A 22,403-nucleotide genomic window follows, 5' to 3' on the forward strand; every position below is an offset into this window, starting at 1 on the left:
AGGAGGGGCACATGGCAAGAGAGTCTCCAACCTGAATCAGCAAAGAAGCCAGCTGCTTTTATAATCAGAAACCCCAGCGCCTTAGAGGATTCCTCCTCTGAGACTTCTTCCAAAGGAGCAGCCGGGAGAAGGCTGAAAGAAGAGGAGCGCCTATCAGGTGAAGCCAAGTCTGGACGGAGAAGCACTCCTGTCCAATGAAGAGTGCCTCAGAGAATGGCTACTGCTGCCGGACTGGCGCCCGATTAGAGGGGCTCTTGTCCACTGACAAGAGCCTGCCAGGAGAGGGGAGCCTATTGCTAGAAGAGCGCCAGGTCGGAGAGCGGTGCTTGCTGGAAGGAGGGAGTTTATCCCGCGAGAGGCGCTTGGCAGAAGAAGAGCGCCTTTCCAAAGGAGAAGAGGGTCTGCGAGAGAAGCGGCGCCTGGAAGGAGGCGCTCTCCGACGATGAGCGCCTGGGCAGTGCCTCTGCTGGGAGAAGAGCGCCTCGGTGAAGAGCGCCTCCTTGAAGAAAAAAACTTGCTGCTGGAAGGGCTTGACAGGGAGAAGAGCATCGACTCGAAGAAGGACGCTTCCTGGAACTCTTGATGGGAAGAAAGTCATCCTTCCTATGAGGCGAATCCTTGGAGAGATCATCTGGCGCGCTGACAACTGCTCTTGGAGACCGACCAAAATCTGCTTAAATCGACTTTTTACTCCTACTGGAGGACGAGGGGATCTTCAAGCTCTTCTTGATGATAGGAGAATCCTCCGGGGAAGCGCTCAGGGCTCCAATCCAGCTGCTACTCTGGAGCCTTCCAGGATCTCTTCAGAGAAATCATAACTCTCAGCCGAACTCCAACCGCGTCTTGGTGAGACGAAGTCAGGTCAGAGAAGCACTTCTTCAGGATGCCTTTTCTATGGCGATCAAGGCTGCAGCCTGGGACATAACAACAGGATCTGCCGAAGGACGCCCTGACCGTTGGGGATGCCTCTACATCCTCCCTTGCAGCTTCTGACATTCCTCCTCCACTGGTCCTGGGAGTTTGGAAGAGGTCTAGGCCTAGGAGCAATGCGGAGCCGATCAGACACCCCCTCCACTACACTGGGGACACTGCACACATCACTATCACTCTTACCTTCCTTCATCGCACGAAGTTGCAATTTCATCCTAAGGATCTCCGCCTTCATCGCAGCCATTTCAGAAGACGAATCCGCAGGTTCGGTGAAGGGAGAAGGGGCTGAAACCAAAGTATTAGGAGAGCCTACAGTGTTAATTTCTACTTCATGCTCAGCAGAGCGAGACCTACTAGAGCTTCTAGAGGAAGCCTTCCCTAGCCCATCCTTTTCAAGTCAACAAGAAGTCAAACCTTCCATTCCTCTTTTCAGACATATTCTCGCACTCTTACACCTATTGTCCAAAGAACAATCATTCCCCTACACCTCATACATACAGTGTGAGGGTCTACCAAAGCTGCAACCCCACCTTACACTCTGACTAACACACACGAAACACAGGTAACATTGATATCAGACATCTTAACAGAACAATCAAAAAGCAACCAAAACAGTCCACAATAGCGATGCTAAGTCAAAGATCCACGCTACCAAATCAGTCCAAAAAAGATCTCAGCAAGCAAGAAACGAAAATCAAAGCAGGAGGAACCAACAACAGATGTTGCCGGAACCAGTGACAGAGAAAATCTGATTAGAAAACGGGAATGGTTCTCATTCCCGCCACTCCAGCGGCAGGAAAGGTAGATCACCTGATTCCACCGTTGCGCTTTGCCGCGAGATTTGAAGTTCTGTCGGAACATCGAGACTATAGCTAAGTATATATCTGACGGGTAAGTTGCATGTACAAAATGACCCAATTTTGGGAGAAACAGGAGTTACAGGTAAATTTTTTGTAATACAACTGGTTAAGATACAACTGGTTACCATCATACAGGATATTTACTAAGGTCTCATTTTTAACAATAAAAAATCTGGAAAGAGAAACCCACAAGATTCCTGTGTATAACTTGTTTACTTGTAAATATTTACACGTCACTTAAAACTCTAGCACAGGTCCTAACTGTGACCCTTTTTCAAGAGATGAGGTAGTCAGCTGGTTCAAGGCCCAGCAATCTTCTGGAACTTCTTCTCCTGTGCTGTCATTTATATGGTGGCTGGTCCTGGTTTCCATTCTCTGAGAGTTGTTAATCTCTCCTGTCGGTCTGATATCCTGATCTGATGGTCAGTGGTATTAACTCCTTGTGGTATGTGAGTAGTCACCATTGGTCTGTTGGGCAGGAGACCTAACCTCCAGGCCAGAAGGGTTGATCTTAGCTTCTTTATTAAAAGATCGGCTTATGGACTTTCTGAGGTAAAATCTTTGTTCTTCTATCACTTTAATCTGTCTGATGAGTGCCCTCTCCACTACCCTCTCCTATGACTAATGTTATTGCTTGTATATAAGCCTACTGTTTTAAAATCCATCCTATGGTCCTTTTCCCAACAATGCCTAGCTAAAGCACTCCCTGTGAGTTGAGCTGTACTGCCCTCCTGTGTTCTTGGATTCTAGTCCTTATTCCCTCTACCTGTTTACTCATATTTTGTCTCCACAATTGTTGCAATTAATTATGTAAAATCTCCCTATATCATCTGCATTACTGTCTGCCTCCTTCCAATTTATTTTTACATACTTTGTTTTTACAGTGTTGTCAAAGGTATACACAAATTTATATTTAATTTCTTTTCATTTTGATGTAATTTGTTTCATTTAGGCATATAAGGGAGGGAAACTATTTTCTTGTTTTCTGTATTCCATGTACTCTCTGCATTTTCCTGTAAAAATCTTTCCTAGCTTGTTGAGTGCCCTCTTTTCTGAACCATTCCGGTATGCTAAAGTGTCAAAGCTTTCATCAATGTAATTTATTTCTTTATCTATCTTACAAGGGTCCTAATGTTCTCATTGCCCTAAGAAATAAACCTGCTAGAACACCCATTTTGATAGCATAACTGTGAAAAGAGAAGAAATGAATATACGAGTTTGTGTGTGTGGGCTTTCTATATGTGCTGAATTCATATCCTATTTCTTTCCTTTCTATCAAGATGTCTAAAAAAGGGATTTTGACAAAGGAAAATCTATTTCTGGGAAGACCTGTGTCACCCAGTGAAATGATCCATTAGCACTCATTTTCTAGGTATAAATATTCCTAAATATACAGAGAAAAAAGCTATTCATAATGCCAGGTTCCCGACCCTGGATCAATTCATTAGATGGTGTCGGTAGGCACAAGGGGTGAGTGGTTGCCACTACCACAGATCTTCGTCCTACAGATTTCTCCATTCTCAAAACCCCGAAAGGGAGGAGCCGTTAAAGCCTTACCCCTCCGCACCTAGCCAACCACCACCCCGCCGCCATATTCATCCAAAGTTAGCACCTCCCAGCTTGGTATGCTTTTCGGGGGGAAAAGGAAGCACAGGGATGGGTCACTGGGTGTTTACACGCCTTCCCCAGGAAATAGATTTTCCCTTGTCAAAATCCCTTTTCTGGCTCGACCTGTGTCACCCAGTGAAAGAAATAACAGAGAATCAGCCATACAAAAGCTTGGTGGAGCCCTAAGAATTGCAACAATGGAGCTAAATAAAACTATGAGAAAATTACTGTTTAATAACCCAAAACATTCGTATTAAAAACATAATTAACATTATAAAAGGTACACAGTCTAAATCATAAAATAACCAAACACCAAGATACTTAAGGCTAACAAAAGATTTAAACAGGATATCCCAAACGCCAGAGTCAGGCTGTGAAGCAGGCCTGACCTAAAGGTTAGAAGGCAGGGGCTATAAACGCAGGCAGGTAGGTGGAGAGAGAAATACAAACACAGGGATAAACTAAGGTTACATAACTAGTCTGGAGATGGGGAACAATACTCCTGCAGCTACTGTGGAATATTTAAGAGCCTCTTAGAGACTTAAGATAGTGGCGCCTGAACACTGCTGGTGATGTCCAGCCCGATATACTTTTTAAGGTCATCAAAATTCATGTTATGAAAATAATAGCTGAGGTGGCAACCTGGTCAATATCATGTACCCGAGGTACTGAACTGGTTTGCCCGCTTAATGAAATATAGTATTTGTTGCCTGATGGCTCCAAGGAAATGGTTCCATTTTCCCCTAACAAAAGAGGGCCTGAAATTCTATTATTAGAAGTCCTCATTTAAATGTTTTTAAAGTGTTAACTGGACATAAAGACAGATCCTGGTAGAAGGGGAATAATCAAGGAGACCATCTATTTTGTGGATCCTCATTCTTTGCTAGAAACTTGAGATCCGGAGAACAGAACTTCTCCCTGACGGAGGAAATCAACATGGTCTGCCCCCTTTCTAGAGAGAGCAGACAGTTCAGAAATTCTAGCTCCTGAGGCTAGACTTACTAGAAATAACATTTTCCTTAACAGACCTCAAGTATGTACATAATTCGTTATCAGTCTGATGCCAATTTAAGTAAGTCATTTAAGAAAACAGGAAACCGTGGTGAGGACGGGGTTGCTGGTCAAGACGAAGCGATGCTTTTAGGAATTGGATTTAAAAATATGAGTCTGTAAGTGCCACATTAAAGCTATGTAAAAATATTTTTCTTAAAGCAGATTTTGCTGTAGTAATAGTACTAGTGGCCAGTCCTTTTTCAAATAATGATCTGAAGAAAGAGATTGCTAGGGTTCAGGTCATTTCCTGAGCTTCAGATTCCTGTAGAAATAATGCTAACTTTTAACTGCTGAGTCATATTGTCGGAGAGTAGATTCCTCTGTCTGATTCTAAGGAACAGTGTAATAACAGGATCAATGTTAAGCGCTTTCTGAGCTGCAAACTCATGAAGTCCATAAAGCTAGGCATTCAGAATTCTTGAGGAAGCTGACATAGTCCGAGTTTGCACTACTTGTGTCAACCTTGACTGGGGATCTGTCTGCGCCAGAGTTTCACTCTAGAAGAAGAGGAAACCAATTGCCGGCCAGTTGGGTGCCACAGTGCTACTTGACCCTTGAATGATCTGAGTTTGTGTAAAATCTTCTACACAGGTTTATTGGAAACAGATAGATCCTTTGCCACCTGTTCCAGTCGATTGACATCGATCCGTGGAATGAGCTAGAGGGTCTAGATTGGGAGCAACGTAACACTTGAAGCTTGTGGTTGCTCGTGGCAAACAGGTCCACCTGAGACCCGGTACCTGGAAGACAAATCCACTAATGATGCCTTTGTCCAAGGACCATTCCGACCCAGCGGAGTTGTCCTGGATAGTGAATCTGCAATGATATTCAACACCTGCCAGGTGGGTATAGCTGACAGGTGCCAAAAGATGTTTCTGCAGAGAGAAAATTGGCAACTATTACCTGATTGATATGGCTCACTTGGAGCCCCTGTTTATGCAATGTACAACTACGTAACAGTCCAGTACCAGTCTGATGAATCTGTCTGGTTGGACGAAGTTTCTTTAGTGTTAGAAATACTGCCATTTGCCTCTAGAATGTTGATATGAAATCAAGGAATACAGCTTCCAATTAATGCCCTTGAACTTTTCTTTGTGTTGGAGTATCCTCCCATCCGCTTAGGAAGCATCCTGCCATGGATCACTTCAAATGATGGAGGGGGAAATTGGAGAGGCACTGACTGACAAACTTTCTTGACTGTTGACCATGGTCGAAGCCTCCTTCCTCAACACCGCGGAATTAGAGACATCTTGTCTCTGTTTCTGCTGTTGGCCTGCCTCTGCCATACTCCTGTTTATATCCTTCAGTTTGGCTTTAGCAGCAAATCTGTCACTGACGTGAAATTGAAGAGAACCCAGGACTCTTTCCTGGGTATGACGAGGCTCTTTTTGTTTTTGAGGAACTGCCTGGTAGCTTTGGCTATTTCCTCCTTTTGGCTGGCAGAAGTGACAGTTTGTGTGTGTTTAGGTCCCATTGACTTCTAACCACTGAAAACTGAGCCTCAACTAGACGTGGGATTTTCCTTGTTTATTTGGAATCAAGGATTCCAGGAAGCTGATCACTATGAATGTTGCTTTTCCACATTCCTGGCGTTGATGCCCAAATTATCCAATCGCCCAGGTATGCGGCCAGCATCATCCCCTGGGCGTAGCTGCTGGACTACTGTCTCTGCCAGTTTGGTAAAAATTCTGGGAGCTATGTTGAGTCTGAATGGCATGACTCTGAACCAGTATGCTTGTTTCCTAGTCTAACCCTAGGTAAGGAGATGTTTTCAATCAGACGGATAATATGCGCCTGAAAGATCTATAGAGGTGGTGACGATTTAGCCTCACGGGAAGTAGGGTCCATACTCAGATCGTAGCATGCGAAACTTGTCGCATTGAATGTATGTTGAGACGACAAAGCTAGAATTACTTTGCTGGATTGAGTCTTTCTTTGGGACACTGAACAGATGGCTCTGAAATTTCAAGTGTCTCACTTTTATTGCCTTTTTGAAGGTCTTACAAAGTTCAGTAAGTCTTGGATGGAGGTTGATGGAACCTGACCAAGAGGAGGCCCTGCTCCAGCTCCATCCCAGACCTTTGAAATTATGCTGTGGGTCTCGGACTGAAGGTCCAACGGTCCCGAAGAGATATAACCTCCCCGCTCTACCTGGAGGAGACTCATTGATTGGAAGAGGACTTACTCCTCTGCCTCCTCGCCTCCTCTTCCACGGGAGAGGTCTGGGTGCAGTCCCACCTCTGTAGGCTGCTCTGGCTCTACCCCCTCACATGCCTGTTGTAGCCTCAAACGCCCCTTGGCTTTCAAACGAAGCGCCAGGCTGGGGACGCCACGGCTGGCGGAGCAGAGGCTTGTTGAGCTGGCTGCATCAGTAATGAACTGCTGCTGATGCTGAGCTTGATGTGGAAGGCCGTCCGATCTGAGAGACCGTACAGCCTGAAGTAATAGCGCTTGAGCCTGGGGGTTTCCTGTATCTCCTGAACTTCTTTCCTTTCCCCTGGGTTGAGGTCCGGAGGTCTCGTGACTTCCTTTAAAAGGAAGACCCCAGCGGGAGCGAAGACCTGGTTTGCTCTGGTTGCCTCCACAGAACATTATTGACTCATCCAGGGAAGATGTTAGTCCCCAGACAGAACTCTTCATGAGTCTATTGGGCTCATGCCTGATGGTGGTATCATGAAGATATGCTTCCGCAGTTTTGTCTCGCCACTCACAAAGTCATAAAGGTCCTGATTGGAATGACGCTAATAAGGATTTCACAGACCTGGAACAGAGGTTCACAGTGTAAGCAAAGCTGTTACCTCTGCAATGGTGATGGAATGCAAGGAGCGACTTAACCTGCACTTAGCCTCATACTCCGCTTCAGAAGGGCCTCCTCCGAATCCTGGGTAGTTGCTCACTGAACAAGGTGGAGGCACACTGGGTCGAGCTTTACTCCATGTGAACATAGCCGGAGCTCCCACCAATATTACGAATCCCGGGAAAAGAAGGGAGATGGGATCTGTCTCCCGGAGTTGAGGGCAGCTGTTTGCCATCTATTCTCGCTGAATGGTCAATTTCTGCGATCTTAGTCGTGGCAGGGGGTAGGGATGGAGCCACCATCGAGAACATCGTGAAACTCCCCTTAAAGGAAGTAGTTTTGTATTTTCGACTCCCAGTCAAAGTGAGAGCCGCACATCAGGGCGGATTGGGCTTGGTCCTGGGAAAGATAACCGCTTCCTTCGACCTTATCAGATCTAATCCAGGCTTCCTCTGTTAGCCTGGTAGCCTGTAGGAGTCACCAGGTCAGCTGGAAGGAAAGAAACTCAGTTCTTCCAGACGACGAAAGCCCAAACCCTCAATGGTCAGGTGTCATTATGCAGGGGGCGGTAGAGCCAGCCACCACGGGCCCCCTTATCAAAGGGGGAAGTCTGAGGCATCCGAAACAACATGGGACTGTTGGTACTGCTCCGGATTGGATAAATCCGGAGGAAGCTTTCTTGGCCTGCATCCTTTGTGAATGACAGCACTGACTGACCAGAGGTCTCCAAGCTGAAACAAGCTGGAGAAGAAAGGTCTTGTGTGCCTAGCTTCAACCTGGATTCGATCCTCTGTATTAGAAGTTCGACAAGGCCTCAGGGTCAGTTAGGCTGTGAGCTTAGCCTTAGACACTCTGGATCTCGACCCTTTGACGGGGAGGTAGTTACTTGAGGACGCCCACTGGTTTAAGAGCCAGTGACGACCTTTGAGGGAGCTGGCGGATAGGACCTTTGAGGTCAGGAGAGGACTTTGGTAACTCCTTCTTTTTTGATTTCACCTTGGGGATAACAGACTGAGATCTGTCCTCAAGGATAGCTGGTCTGGGAAACCCCTGAAAGGAAGAAGAAGAGAAGAAGGAGAACTGGGACTACCAAAACCCTCCCCTGCCTCACTTACCACCTTACCTTCTACCTGATGATCCAAATTCACGCCATCGGCTCGAGGTGGATGTTGATGGTCGCTACCTCTTCCGCCACCTCTCCGCATTGCAGGTTGTCTTTCTTGGGTGGGCTGCGCTCTTTGCCGGATCCTTCCCGATGATTGGGAAGCACCTACTGCATTGCAGCGAGATCCGGCACCGTGAGGAGATTACAAATTTCTCCGACAGGACATATGGATTACCAGACGAACGCTTCCTCCTCAGAAAACCACCCAGATCTTTCAGGGTCGATAGCTAAGAGTCACGGATGATTTGGTCAGACTGTAAGAAAAGGTAGGGACTTACTGGAAAACATTCTCCAATTTTTTCAGATATGTCTATATAAGCCATTAAAGTCAAAAAAGAGACTAAAGGTTTGCGGTCTCTTAAAACTTACCAACTCATCCACCACTAACTCATACAGAGCGTAGCAGATTTCACAGCCATCGGGGTGCCAAACGCACCAGGTCCCCAATGTGGACCGAGCAGCTGAGGCGATCGGCACACCTCGGTCCACAGGGTTGTTGGAGAACCGCCGCACCCTGGCTCCCACAACGCACCATCTGTAGGTGGAATGGTGGCAATGAGTATCAGCAAGGCCCGCTCGAATTAGGTCCGCGTAATAGGCTACCTTAACACAGATTTATGGGTGATGAAACATGGTCATCAGGCAAAACCCGCTGAATTGAACTGCAGTAAAAGACTAATACACAGATTTATAGGTGATGAAACATGCGTGTCATCAGGCAAAACCTGCCGGAATTGAACTGCAGTAAAAGACTAATAATCATAGGTTATGCTACAGAATGGCCAACTATTAATTATGTTAAAAATAAGTAATTTATGATACCCGCCAATTATGGTACTCCTACCGTGATTTGCCACTGAAATCTCAAGTATGTCACATATTATGGAAACGGCGAATGTGGTTGAAAGGAGTGTTCGTGACACGCCCATCTCTCATTCACCCCAGGGCGAAACCATAGTGAAAACCGCCAATTAAACTGAAACCATACCCACCAGAGGTAACATGGACGCATAACAACGAAAAGATCCGACTAACCTGGCGGAGACTTAACATAGTGTAACTCATGATTGGCATCCCTGGGACAGTGTTCACGCTCCAGCTATAACTCAGGAAAGTGAGCAACTAAAACACCGCCCATAAGGGAAAAGGTAGGTGAGTGGCGAAACCCGCGAACGGCGCACCAGTCGGGTGGGTAGCACCTCTGGAAGCCGAATGGAACTTCTCACGGGGTGCCGGAACTAAAGCGACTCGAACGCATGCATCGGTTTCAGAAAGACACCTTGCGCCAACGCCGCCAAAATCTAATCAATCAGGTAAAGAAGGACTAGGCTATATATTAATGAAATAACCTCATGCAACTCGAATCCCAGCCTACCTTCCAAAACCAAAACTTTGGCTTGGTCAGAAGGCCAGAATGAGCTACTACAGGTGAGGGGGAGAAGAACTCAGATAACCTAGCCACATCCTCCAAAACCGACAGCCTGGTCAGGTGGTAGACTATGAATTGAGGAGACTCCTTCACATCATCTCTAACCTCACCCTCCAAAAACCTAACGCCTGGCGAGGTGGGGCTAAGGGTGAAGAGCAACTCTCACTAGCTCAACTCTCACCTCCCAAAACCTAACGGCCTGGTCAGGTGGCCAAGAGTGAACGAGAATCCCTCACAACCTAACATCTCCTCCAAAACCTCAAAACGGGCCTGGTCAGGTGAGCTAGGGTAGTCTGAACATCGCAAAAAGCGGGCTTATTCTGTCAGCCTAACCCTCCAAAACCGACTACAGCTCCTCGGGTCGCAAAGCAGGCTAGGCTAGAATATACCTAATCGAATAAAACTACCTGTCGCCAAGAGCACTAACATAATAAAAGTTAACCATTCATGCGCTTTTAAGATGTCTAAAAATTATAAATACATAAATGACTCCAGCTTAAGAGAGGGCCAAACAACATCCGTTATATCGAAGCGGATACCCAAAATGGCACCTCTGACGCCGACTTGCACACATAAACTAATCCAAGAATAGACATGTCATCCATCCTTGTACACATCAGCTATGATCATGATAATAATAATACCACCATCGAGAAGGCACCAACTCGCTGATGGAGGAAGGAAACCAGTGAAAAGGGAGGAAAACTATGATCAGAAAAAGGGAGGGGCGTACCTCCATCCCTAGCCTAGACCAGTCATGATACGGGCTCCCTTACCTCCTACCAGCAAAATGGTAAATTCTCCAAATAAGGCTCCAAACTGAATTGGAGTATGGATAAAAACTAGCAGAAATATTCTACACAATATGCGAAGACTGAGGGTCAAGCATGGCAGAGGGGCAGCCACAGCCCACGCTCGGCTGTGTAGAACTATTTACCTGGTAAAACAATATACGAACAGTCAAAAATATAATGCCTCTGTAATGAAAAAAACCCAAAGGGAATGGTACTCAACTTAGATGGTGGAAATTGGTGGGATGATATGATGTAGAAAAACCGAAAAAATAACACCAAAGAAAAAATACGGTGTATCCTGGAAGGCGTGCAAATTGGAATGAATATGGCGGTCCGGGGTGGTGGCTGGCTAGGTGCGAGGGTAAGGCTTGAACGGCTCCTCCCTTCGGGTTTTGAGAATGAGAAATCTGTAGGACGAAGATCTGTGGTAGTGGCAACCACTCACCCTTTTTGCATACCTAATACCATCTAATGGTGTTCATCCAGGGTCATAACCCTGGCATTATGAATAGCTTTTCTGCATATTTAGCAACATTTATACCTGTGAAATGAGTGCTAATGATTATTTCACTGGGTGACACAGGTCGAGCCCAGAAAGGGCAGTTTATTATTGTTACTTTTTCTAGAGTGAATTGGATGTTATCAAAACTATTGAGTTCTGCGTCTAGAAAGTTTTATTTCACTTTCATCAGCCTGCAGAATGGCAAAATATCATCCACATATCTCCACCAACCTTCAATTTTAAGTTAAGGGACATTAATATTAGAACTAGATTAGTCTCAAAATATTCCGTATATATATTAGGCAAGCATAGAGTGATAATGAGGACCCCATAGCTACTCCATATTTCTGTTTGTATACTTGTCCTCAAACGAAATAAGTATCACTAACACATAATTTGATCAACTCCAGGAAGACACTTATTTCTAGGTTTGGATTGAAAATGCCTCATTTTTAGTCTGCAGAAATTTAAAATTTATTTAAGGGGACATTGTGAATAAAGCTACTACATCAAAACTAACCATATGTCCCTTTTATATTCTTGTTCTTAATTTTCTATGAAATCTACTGAATGTTTAATATGTGATCCTGAAAATTTACCTAAGTATATTCCTAGTTCTCCAGCTAACCACACAGCTAAGTTTTTGTTAGGAGATTTCATACTAGAAACAATAGGGCGGAGTGGGCAGCCATCCTTGTGTATTTTGGGGCTGCCATATATGTATGCAAGTTCAGGTAGTTTACTTGAGAATAATTTACTGCATAGCATGTCCTTCCCATTAGATAGTTTATTGACTAGGGATGAAACAGCAGCACTAGGACTAGGATTAAATTTCTGTGTAGGGACTACAAATAATATCAATATTGAATTAACAGCAAGATTAACTACCTTAATGTTGAACAACACAGATTTAGCCCCGCTTCAGAGGAGTGATGATAGGGAAGTAATGTAAACAACCTTAGATATCTTGCCAATGATTTAGCACCATTTGCCAGAGATTAAAAGTTACAAAGATATTAGAATTATGAAAGCTGACAAAGGGGGTGTGCATTGTTATCATGAATAGTCTAGAATATAGGGATAAATGTACAGGCTACTAGATGATGAAATCCACCTACAGTAAAATAGAGAATCCCTCCCACAGCCCAAAAGCTTCAGAATACCTTCAACCAGAATGTGAAGAAAAATAATCAGTAAACTATCTAATGGAAGGACACGCTATGCAACAAATTATTCTCAAATAAACTACCTGAACTTGTGATACATATATGGCAGCCCTAAAATACACAAGGATGGCTGCCCACTCCGCCTCCCCTATTGTTTCTCTAGTATGAAATCTCCTAACAAAAACTTAGCTGTGTGGTTAGCTGGAGAACTAGAATATACTTAGTAAATTTTTCAGAATCACATATTAAACATTCAGTAGATTTCAGAGAAAGTAAGAACAAGAATATAAAGGACATATGGTTAGTTTTGATGTAGTAGTTTTTCTGGATCGGGTCCTCCGTGTCAGCCGATGAAAAAGTCCATTCAGCACTTATTTCTAGGTAATTCCGTTGTAGATACCAGAGAAAGCTAAATGAAAATGCTGGAGTTATTACTCCCCAGAGCGAGCTCCATCAGATGGAAATGTATGGAAAAGGGTGAACTACAAAAACACGGAACCTTATCCTATAGAGATCCCAAGGTCAAAGTCCCATAGGAGGTGCCGTTATTAAAACCCATGTACCCACCCGTGGACAGCACAATAAAACACCGCTAGTCTCATTCCATTTCAGCAAGCACCATCGCTCACATCGTGCTTTGTGCTTTTAATCTTGTGCATTTTCGGCCATTATGGCTTCCTCACAAGGTCTTTCACCCTGGTTGAGTACCACTGTTTCGTTTTTTTAGTTGAGGCGATTGAGGCCTTTATTTCTTTAGTTTAATAATTGCTGACGAGAACGCCCGGCCTCATCTCCTTCACGGCCTCACGTGACCTCCATGCGTTTCGTGATCTTGGGTCGCTCTGTTTTTCAATCTTTCACGGTTCCTCTCGTGTTTAGGTTTTCCTTTTCATGAGGTCTAATTAGTGATTTTGATTGACTAACGTTTGTTTCCCTTGCTTCGAAAGTTGAGGGCTGGTGTTTAGGCGTGGGCTTCCCAGAGCCTATTCGCTTTTTACTAATTCATTTTTACATGCCTTATTTTTTGGCCCTTCCCTTCTCGTAGGCTTCTGGGAATTTTATTTACGCTTGTACTTTAAGTTTTTTGTTTCCCCTTTAACCCAGTGTTCGATGCATTACATGTCTGATAAAGTCCCTTGAGACGGTCATCTCATCCTAGGACCAAGCCCAGTCGCCTTTGATGAGGACCCCACGGAGTGGCAAGCGGAGAACACTAAGCTCACACCAGCTAAGGGAGTGTTCACTATGTTCACTCTCAGTGATGTTCTCCTTTCCTTGCGCTTCAAAGTGGCCTCCTGACTAGCCAGGCTTGCTTCAAGGTAAACCCTTCCTCATCTCCGTGAGACGGACCCTACACGCTCGCCTTCCCGGAGGCACTGACTTCTGAAGGGAGCCTCAATACGCCACGGTGACTCGGTTGGACTCCAGACTGGCGCCTCTGATCTGTTCAGTGAGCAGCTCCTAAGATCCTCGAGTCGCTTCTTGAAAACAGAGGCTGATACTAAGGAAAGGCTCGCCAGGTCTTTGAACTCTTTGGTTTTAGCGAAGCAACTTTTGGTTTACAGAGAAGATCCATTGTTCCAGGTCTTGGACGCCTAAATCTCTCTTGGCGAAGCTTTCAACAAGATCTGTTTGACTTTATGACTGCCCGACTGGCCTGCCGGAAGCACATCTTTTCAGCAGCCACAGTTCGGCATGAACCTAATAAGCTTCTTAAGAGTTCGATCTAAAAGCAATCTTTTCCCACAAGAAGAAGTTGATGCAGTCTTATCTGAGGCTGTTAGGTCAATCAAAGCCTGCTTCCCGTTGGGGCCTGCCCTATAAAAGGAAAAACAGTCTGATCTTGCCAGCCCTCCCACCAAGTCCAGTAAGAAATTTAAACACTTCAAACGCCTTTCCAGCTCAGTCCTGGTCCAGGTTCCTTATAAAGTCAACCTTCGACCCTTCCTCCCATCCTCCACCTCAGTATGTCCTGGTAAACCCGCACATCAGTCTTTGGCTGCTCCTTCCTATGTCTCCTCCCAGCTTTTCAATCCTGCATATGAAAGTCAGGGGAAATTTCGCCCAGACAATCAACCAGAGGGCACAGCCCCGTTGGCTGGGCCGGGAAGGGGAGCCCCCTCCTCTCCCAGGAACAGGGGAGGTAGAGGCTCCAGAGGGGGAAGCAATCACAGGACCGATGACATACATCCTGTGGGCGGGAGGCTGCATCATTTTCGAGCTCGTGGGACCTTCTGTCCCTGGGCTCAGAGTATAGTTTCCAAGGGCCTAGGCTGGAGTTGATCGACAATCCCCTCCACCAGTCAAGTTTTACTGTGGCCACGCACCAGGATCTCGAGACTTTGTGGGAGGACTTCCTACAGAAACAGGCTATATGAAAAGTGGAGGTCTCTGAAGTTCCAAGGCAGGCTCTTCAGTGTTCCAGCAGTTGTCTCCAACAAACGGAGAGTAATTCTGACTTGTCCTGCCTTGAATTCTCTTTACATCTGGCTATGCATTGTTTCGATGCTTACTGTCTCCCAAAGTTCGACCCTACTGCCCCGCGGGAGCCGTAACCACCTTCTCTAGATCTTTCCGACGCCATTATCACGTCCCGGTTAAGTGAAGGTTCTCCCCTTTCTGGGGTTCAGGCTCGAAGGCAGGCATATTCCTTCAAGGTGATGCCTTCGGCCTCAACATAGCCCCCAAGATTTTTACCAAGTTGACAGACACGGTCGACAGCAACTCCGATTCAAGGGATTACGCTGGTCGCTGCATCTCGATGACTGGATCATCTGGGCATCCAGCGCCGGGAATGCCGAGAGTTACATCCGTGGTGGTCGCACTTTTCTAGAATCCTGGCCTTCGTAAACAGGGAGAAGTCCCGCCTGGTTCCTGCAGTTGTTTTCAATGGCTAGGAATCCAGTGGGATCTGAATTCTCACAAGTTTTCTTCCTCCTCCCAAGAGGAAGGAGATAGCCAGAGCAACCAGACAGTTTCAAATCCAAAAGGGCTTCAAGGACTCCAAGAACGAGTCTTGGGCCCTTCAGTTCGCTTCGTGACAGACCTGTTGCTGAAAGTGAAACTGAAGGATATCAACAGAGTGTGGCGGAGTCGGGCAAATATCAGTCTCAGGGACAAGGTGTCTCTGATTCCTGGCATCTTGAAGAAGCGACTGGCCCTTGGTCGTCTGTCAAGAGCCTGTCCAAGTCAGTCCCCTTCAATTTCCTCCTCCGGCGTTGGTTATCCACAGACGCCCCTGCCGGGTGGGGAGGATATTCTCAACACCAAGAAGTACAGGGACTTGGTCCTCATGTTCCGCCAGTTCCATATAAATGTTCTGGAGGCCATGGCGTCTTCTTACCTTGAAGAAGCTTCTTCCCCAAGAAGATTCACATAAGACTGGTTCTGGACAGCCACGGTAGTCCACTGCATAAACAGGGGAGAGGTTCAAAATCGAGCAGGATCAACCAGGTAATGATTGCACTTTTCTTCCTGGCCTGGGTAAGAACAAGTGGCACCTATCTGCCACCCATCTTGCAGGGTCCGAACGTCAGAGCAGATTCTTTCTCCAGGACAACTCCTCGAGTCGGAGTGGTCCCAGACAGGGGTTCGCTCAATTGATTGCCAACTAGTTCCGGTCTGGAGGTAGATTTGTTCGCAACTGCTCAACAACAAGCTCCTCATTACGTAGCTCCCAACCTGACCCTCAAGCTCTTTTCACGGACAATGTCATTGGATTGGAAACAGGTGGAAGGTGATTCATCTGTTCCTCCAGTGAACTTGTTGTTGAAAGTCCTCCACAAACTGAGACGTCAAGGGTCAAGTAGCTCTAGTGGCTCCCTACTACCCAAAGAGCAGCTGGTTTCTTCTACTAGAACTGAAATTCGCCACATCCTAATCCCCAGTCCTAAACTAACACAAGTAGTACAAACTCAGACTGTGTCAGCTTCCTCAAAATCCAAAATGCCCTGGCTTTGTGGACTTTGGTGAAGTTTGGCGGCTCAAAAGGGATGCTAACGTTGATCCTGTCAATACCATGTTCTTAGAATCAGATAAGCTGGTTTCCACTCTTCGTCAGTACGATCAGCAATTAAGAAACTAGCACTCTTTAAGAGAATCTGAGGCTACAGTAATGACCATTAATTTAGCAATCTCCTTTAGATCACTGTTTGAGAAGGGCTTAGCCGCTAGTACTGTTACTACAGTCAAGTCGCTCTACGAAAGTGTTCTTGTATGGTTTCAAAATTGACCTCACAGACCCTTACTTTCTTCCATCCCTAAAGCATGTGCACGCCTGAGGCCAGTAATCCGCCCACACACGCTTCCTGGTTTCTAAATGACGTTGAAGTTAGCCTCAGATATCGGCAATCAATCCTGCCCTACCTTCCTTGTTGAGGAAAAACGTTGTTTTAGTTAGCCTGGCTTCGGGTGCTAGAATTCTCGGAGCTGTCTGCACTCTAGGGAACCCAACCACGACTTCCTTCCATCAGGGAGGTTTTGCTGATTCCTCACCCTACCTTCCTGGCCAAAAATGAAGATCCTGCATAGGTGGTCGCTTGGAAAATTCTTCCTCTGCCTCTAGACCTGTCCCTGTGTCCAGTTCATACTTGAGGGCTTATTTAGACAGGTCCTCTCACATCTCCTCTGGGCCTCTTTTATCAGGAAGGAGGGGGGTAATTCCTCTCTATGTCTGCTATTAGACAACAGATCCTTTTTACTTTATCAAGCAGGCTAACCCTGACTCAGTCCCAAAAGTTCATGATATCAGAGCTGTGGCCACCTCCATTAATTACTTTCATTACATGAATTTCACGATCTTACCAGGTACACCGGTTGGAAGTCACCTTGGTTTTCAAACGTCACTCATTTGAAATCCTTGTAGCCTTAAATTCAGCAGTCGCGCAGGAACGCTGTCCTCCTCTGGTTCCCTCTGATTCCTAGTCATTTCCTCCTCCACTGCCTCAGTTATCCCCTTTACGGTCATTTCAGTCAGGCTTGCCTTGACTTCTCACCTGGCTGTGTTATCCATGTATTTGTCTAAATGACACATTTAAGTTATAAGGTTTTCAATATTGTATAGTTATTTTGTTTATGTACTTTTTCACACTGTCATGTTAATTTTAAGCTAACATCAGTTTCTTTTTGTACATTATTGTTATTGTTACTAGTGATTGAAAAGTTTTTTGGACCTTCGGGTCTTTTGTCCCTTTAGAATTTTTATCTTTTAGTTTAAGAATTATGTTTATTTCTCTGTTAAATTTTCATCGGGTTGACACGGGACCCGATCCAGAAAGGGATTTTGACGAAGGAAAATCTATTTCGGAGAGGGGACCGTGTCACCCGGCGACCCACCTCCACCATGTGTCATGTCCCTCCCATAGTAAAACATCATTCTAGTGGGGTGCTGCTTTCATGGAATGCGACTTAGCGGTGTTTTGTGGTCCACGGGTGGTACATGGGTTTGTAACGGCACCTCCCTATGGGACTTTTGACCTGGGACTCTATAGGATAAGGTTCTGTGTTTTGTAGTTCACCCTTTCCATACACGACCCATCTGATGGAGCCTCGCTTGGGGGTAGTAACCCAGCATTTCATTTAGCTTTCTGGCATCTAGCAACGGAATTACCTAGAAATAAGTGCTTGAATGGACTTTTTTCATCGGGTGACACGGTGTCCTCCAGAAATAGATTTTTCCTTTCCACAAAATCCCTTTATCACCAATGTCCCCTAGATAAAGTTTTAGAATTTCTACAGACTAAACATAATGAGGGCATTTTCAATCCAAACCTAGAAATAAGTGTCTTCTTGAGTTGATCAAATTATGTGTTAGTGATACTTATTTTACGCTTGAGGGACAAGTATACAAACAGTAATATGGAGTAGCTATGGGGTCCCCATTATCACCAATACTTGCTAATATATATATGGAATATTTTGAGACTAATCTAGTTCCTAATATTAATGTCCCTAACTTAAAATTGAAAGGGTTGATGGAGATATGTGGATGATATTTTTTGCCATTCGCAGGCTGATGAAAGTGAAATAGAAACTTTTCTAGACAAACTCAATAGTTTTGATAACAACATCCACCCACTCTAGAAAAAGTAACAATAATAAACTGCCCTTTTAGACATCTTGATAGAAAGGAAGAAATAGGATATGAATTCAGCACATAGAAAGCCCCACACACACAAACTCGTGATATTCATTTCTTCTCTTTTCACAGTTATGCTATCAAAATGGGTGTTCTAGCATTTATTTCTTAGGCAATGAGAACGTGTGACCCTGTAAGATAGATAAAGAAAATTACATTGATAAAAGCTTGTTACTTAGCATACCCGGGAATGGTTCGAAAAGGGCACTCAACAGCTAGGAAGATTTTTTTACAGGAAATGCAGAGAGTACATGGAATACAGAAAACAAGAAAATAGTTTCCTCCTTATATGCCTAAATGAAACAAATTACATCAAAAATGAAAGAAATTAAATATAATTTGTGTATACCTTGACAACACTGTAAAAACAAAGTATGTAAAAATAAATTGAAGGAGAAGCCAGTAATGCAGATGATATAGGGGAGTATACATAATCAATTGCAACAATTGTGAGACAAATATATGGGAAAAATAAGACTAGAATCCAAGAACACAGGAGGGCAGTACAGCTCAACTCACAGGAGTGCTATATTAGCATTGTTGGGAAAAGGACCATAGGGATGGATTTTAAAAACAGTAGGCTTATATACAAAAGCAATAACATCAGTCATAGGAGGGTAGTGGAAGGGGCACTCATCAGACAGATTAAAAGTGATAGAAGGAAACAAAGGATTTAATTTCAGAAGATCCCATGTTTCATCTTTTAATATTAAAACAAGCTAAGATCGACCCTTCTGACCTGGAGGTTAGGTCTCCTGCCCAACAGACCAATGGTGACTACTCACATACCACAAGGATATCAGACCAACAGGAGGAGATTAACAACTCTCAAGAGAATGGAAACCAAGACAGCCGCCATATAAATGACAGCACAGGGAGAAGTTCCAGAAGATTGCTATCTTGAACCAGCCTGACTACCCCATCTCTTGGAAAAAGGGTCACAGTTAGGATCTGAAAGTACTGAGCTTAAAAGTAACATGTAAATATTTACAAGTAAACAAGCATACACAGGAATCTTGTGGGTTTCTCTTTCCATATTCAGAAGAAAACTGAAAGAAGTTTTTGTTAGGTTCCATAAAAAATCAACTGCAACTCAAAGTTTCAACTTTGAAGCCATTTTCCAATTCAAAAAATGTCCCACTGATGGTTCTTCTATCAAGTACCTCAAATACAGGGCTAAACAAGTCAACAAAATTTTAGTGTGCAACAAATAAGTGCAACTGAGGGCAGAAGTCTCACTGCTACTGGCTGCAAGCTTTTTTATAACTGCAACTGGATAAAATTCTGCAAAAATTACAATCACAAGGGGGCTTGCAAACACTGTGCCTTGCCTACTTCACTGCATGCTATACAGTACTACTAGATATTCTCTACACTGTACTCTTGGTCTCAATTTCTTTTATGTTCACTTTGGTCCCTTCCCACCTACCTTGTGATCTTTAATTTAGTCTTGCCCCTAACTTTCTCATTATTTAAGAGCAAATCTACTGGGTAAGCCCTGTAAATCTACTATTTGTGTTCAGTGGTCTGTTAATACTTTCAAATAGTTTGACCAGAACACCAAGCTAAAAATCTGAACACATACAAGGCTGGACTTAATGTTATAATAAAACTACTTTACACTCTATTAATAAAAATGCATAAGTTATAGCTTCATCCTAACCAAGTGGTCAGTAAATGAAGATATAAAACCAGGAGTTTTACAAATATAAAACTAAACAACACGACATTTTTCTTTACCTTGTACCCACAACGGGCTGCGGTTTTCACGCCATCCAGACTTTCAGACCAGAGCTTTTCAGGAATAGCCCAAGCACCCCCATGAACTACCACTACAGGTTCAACCTCAGACATTTTAGGTCTTCTTATGAATGGATATTTTCCCACAGTCTGTCTGTCATTAAACAGGTACAGTATGTCAAGGATAAAAAACATTAACAATTTTCTAAGCACTTTTTATCATTTTATTGAGTAAGTTCAATTAAAATATCTTTGCAAATCATATTTAAAATATAAGATTCAACAAAATACAGTAGATAAATATAAAACTTTAGGTCAAGAAAAAACTAATGGATTTCTTACCTATTCTTTAACTTTAAAATAAAAAAGCACCATACAATGTTTATGACAAAATATTCCTATGTACAACCTATTACACCACTGATGATAGGAAGTTCCCTGAAAATAAAGAAAAAGAAATGAATGTTAGGAGAATTAAAAAAAAAAATGAAAAGTCTACACATAAAAAACCTGGCCACATACTTTCAAGAGCAGTAAAAAAAAATCCCCAAGCACATGACAGGGAATCAGAAAAGGAAATGCTCTTTATCTGTTTTGCATAGGCTACTATTTAGTATTTGTTCTTCAACCTTTTGTGCTGTCTTTTATAGGCTACTATTTAGTATTTGTCAAGACAAAATATAACACTTGCTGTAAGGAGTAAGTACAAATAACAGTTGCCATAAGGAGTAAGTACAATGTCAGTAGTATACAGTATTGTAAAACTAGGTTGTAACATTAAATATATGATAAATTAACTTCTTGTTAAACACGAGGCACATTTTCCCAAATGGCTGTCTTGTGCTTAGTACATTACTGACCATTATTATTACTGGACAAACCACTATTACTTGTTCACTCTTATTTTTGTACATTTCAGTTACTATATCTTATATTTATGTGGAAACCACACTGGGGGGAAAACAGTGACAGTATATATGCTTTGTCTTAAAAAAATGAAAATATACCTTCCCCAAAAAGCATGACAATAGCAACCTAGCCCACTTAATCTGTGCAACACATCTACCTGACCGTAACTTTTAATGGGTTAGCCTAACCATGCATTTGCAGAGAAAAGGTTGGAAAGCTTTATAAACTTCAAATAGAATTATCAAAACCATACATTATCTTACGACCCCCTCTTATAAAATACAACTGCATATTCATGTACCCACTTATCCTCTCCTAATAACATTATTGTTTTGTATTTATGAGAATACCAAACTGAATCACATTAAAGCATAATGCTGGCACTAAATAGGTATTGTAAGCAATTACAGTGCACCCAAGGGATAATACTGATACTGACCGGACATATGAGCATAAAAATCTGTCTCATTGACCATTAACATGAGTTGCATTCAAACAGTTGAATCCTATTACAAGGGCTAAGTATATAAAATCAAAATACTGCACATTGCAGGTCTATTAGTAGATATATATAGGCTAATATTCAATGGACTTGCCCAATCATCCATTAGTAACAGTACCACATTTCCGTGCGCTTAGGACTGAAAATCTCATTCCATCTTCATAAACAACCAAAGTCTTTCAGGAGTTTACTTTAAAGTAAAGGTTCAATCTGTAAAGCTAAATGATTCTGTGTGCACTGACTAAATTTCTTTTCCTGTCTTCTCCTGCGCTTATTGGTAAACACTTGTATTTCCTGTTATTCTGCGTATGTGTGTGTATGTATGTGTATGTATATGTATGTATGTATGTATGTATGTATGTATGTGTGTGTGTGTATATATATATATAATATATATTATATATATATACATTATATGCATATATATATATATATATATGTATATATATATATATATATATATATATATACACATATTAGATATATATATATATATATATATATATATATATATATATATATATATATATATATATATATATATATATATATATATATATATATATATAATTATATATATATATAATATACATATATATATATATATATATATATATATATATATATATATATATATATATATATATATATATTTATATTTATATACAATTATATATATAATATACATATATGTATATAATATATATATATTATATATACAGTGCTCCCCCATTTTTACACAGGGATAGGTTCCAGAACCTACATGAAATGCATAATTCAAGGAAATGCAAAAATCCCTCTAAAAATTCTTA

General features: G+C 43.0%; 1 protein-coding gene across 2 annotated transcripts in view; it reads right to left on the minus strand.

The window, feature by feature from the left end:
* The window catches only part of LOC136838960 (isoaspartyl peptidase/L-asparaginase), a 191,354-nt gene that overhangs the window by 118,006 nt on the left and 50,945 nt on the right, over positions 1 to 22,403 (minus strand). For both annotated transcript variants that reach the window (XM_067104660.1, XM_067104655.1), the window contains exons 2-3: positions 20,523 to 20,618; positions 20,181 to 20,334 (exon numbers count right to left, since the gene is read on the minus strand). In XM_067104660.1, the coding sequence (XP_066960761.1) occupies positions 20,181 to 20,294 (114 nt within the window). In that variant the 5' untranslated portion in view covers positions 20,295 to 20,334; positions 20,523 to 20,618. The remainder of the gene's footprint in view (positions 1 to 20,180; positions 20,335 to 20,522; positions 20,619 to 22,403) is intronic.

Source organism: Macrobrachium rosenbergii, chromosome 1 (genome assembly GCF_040412425.1).
Source record: "Macrobrachium rosenbergii isolate ZJJX-2024 chromosome 1, ASM4041242v1, whole genome shotgun sequence".
Classification (NCBI taxonomy): domain Eukaryota; kingdom Metazoa; phylum Arthropoda; class Malacostraca; order Decapoda; family Palaemonidae; genus Macrobrachium; species Macrobrachium rosenbergii.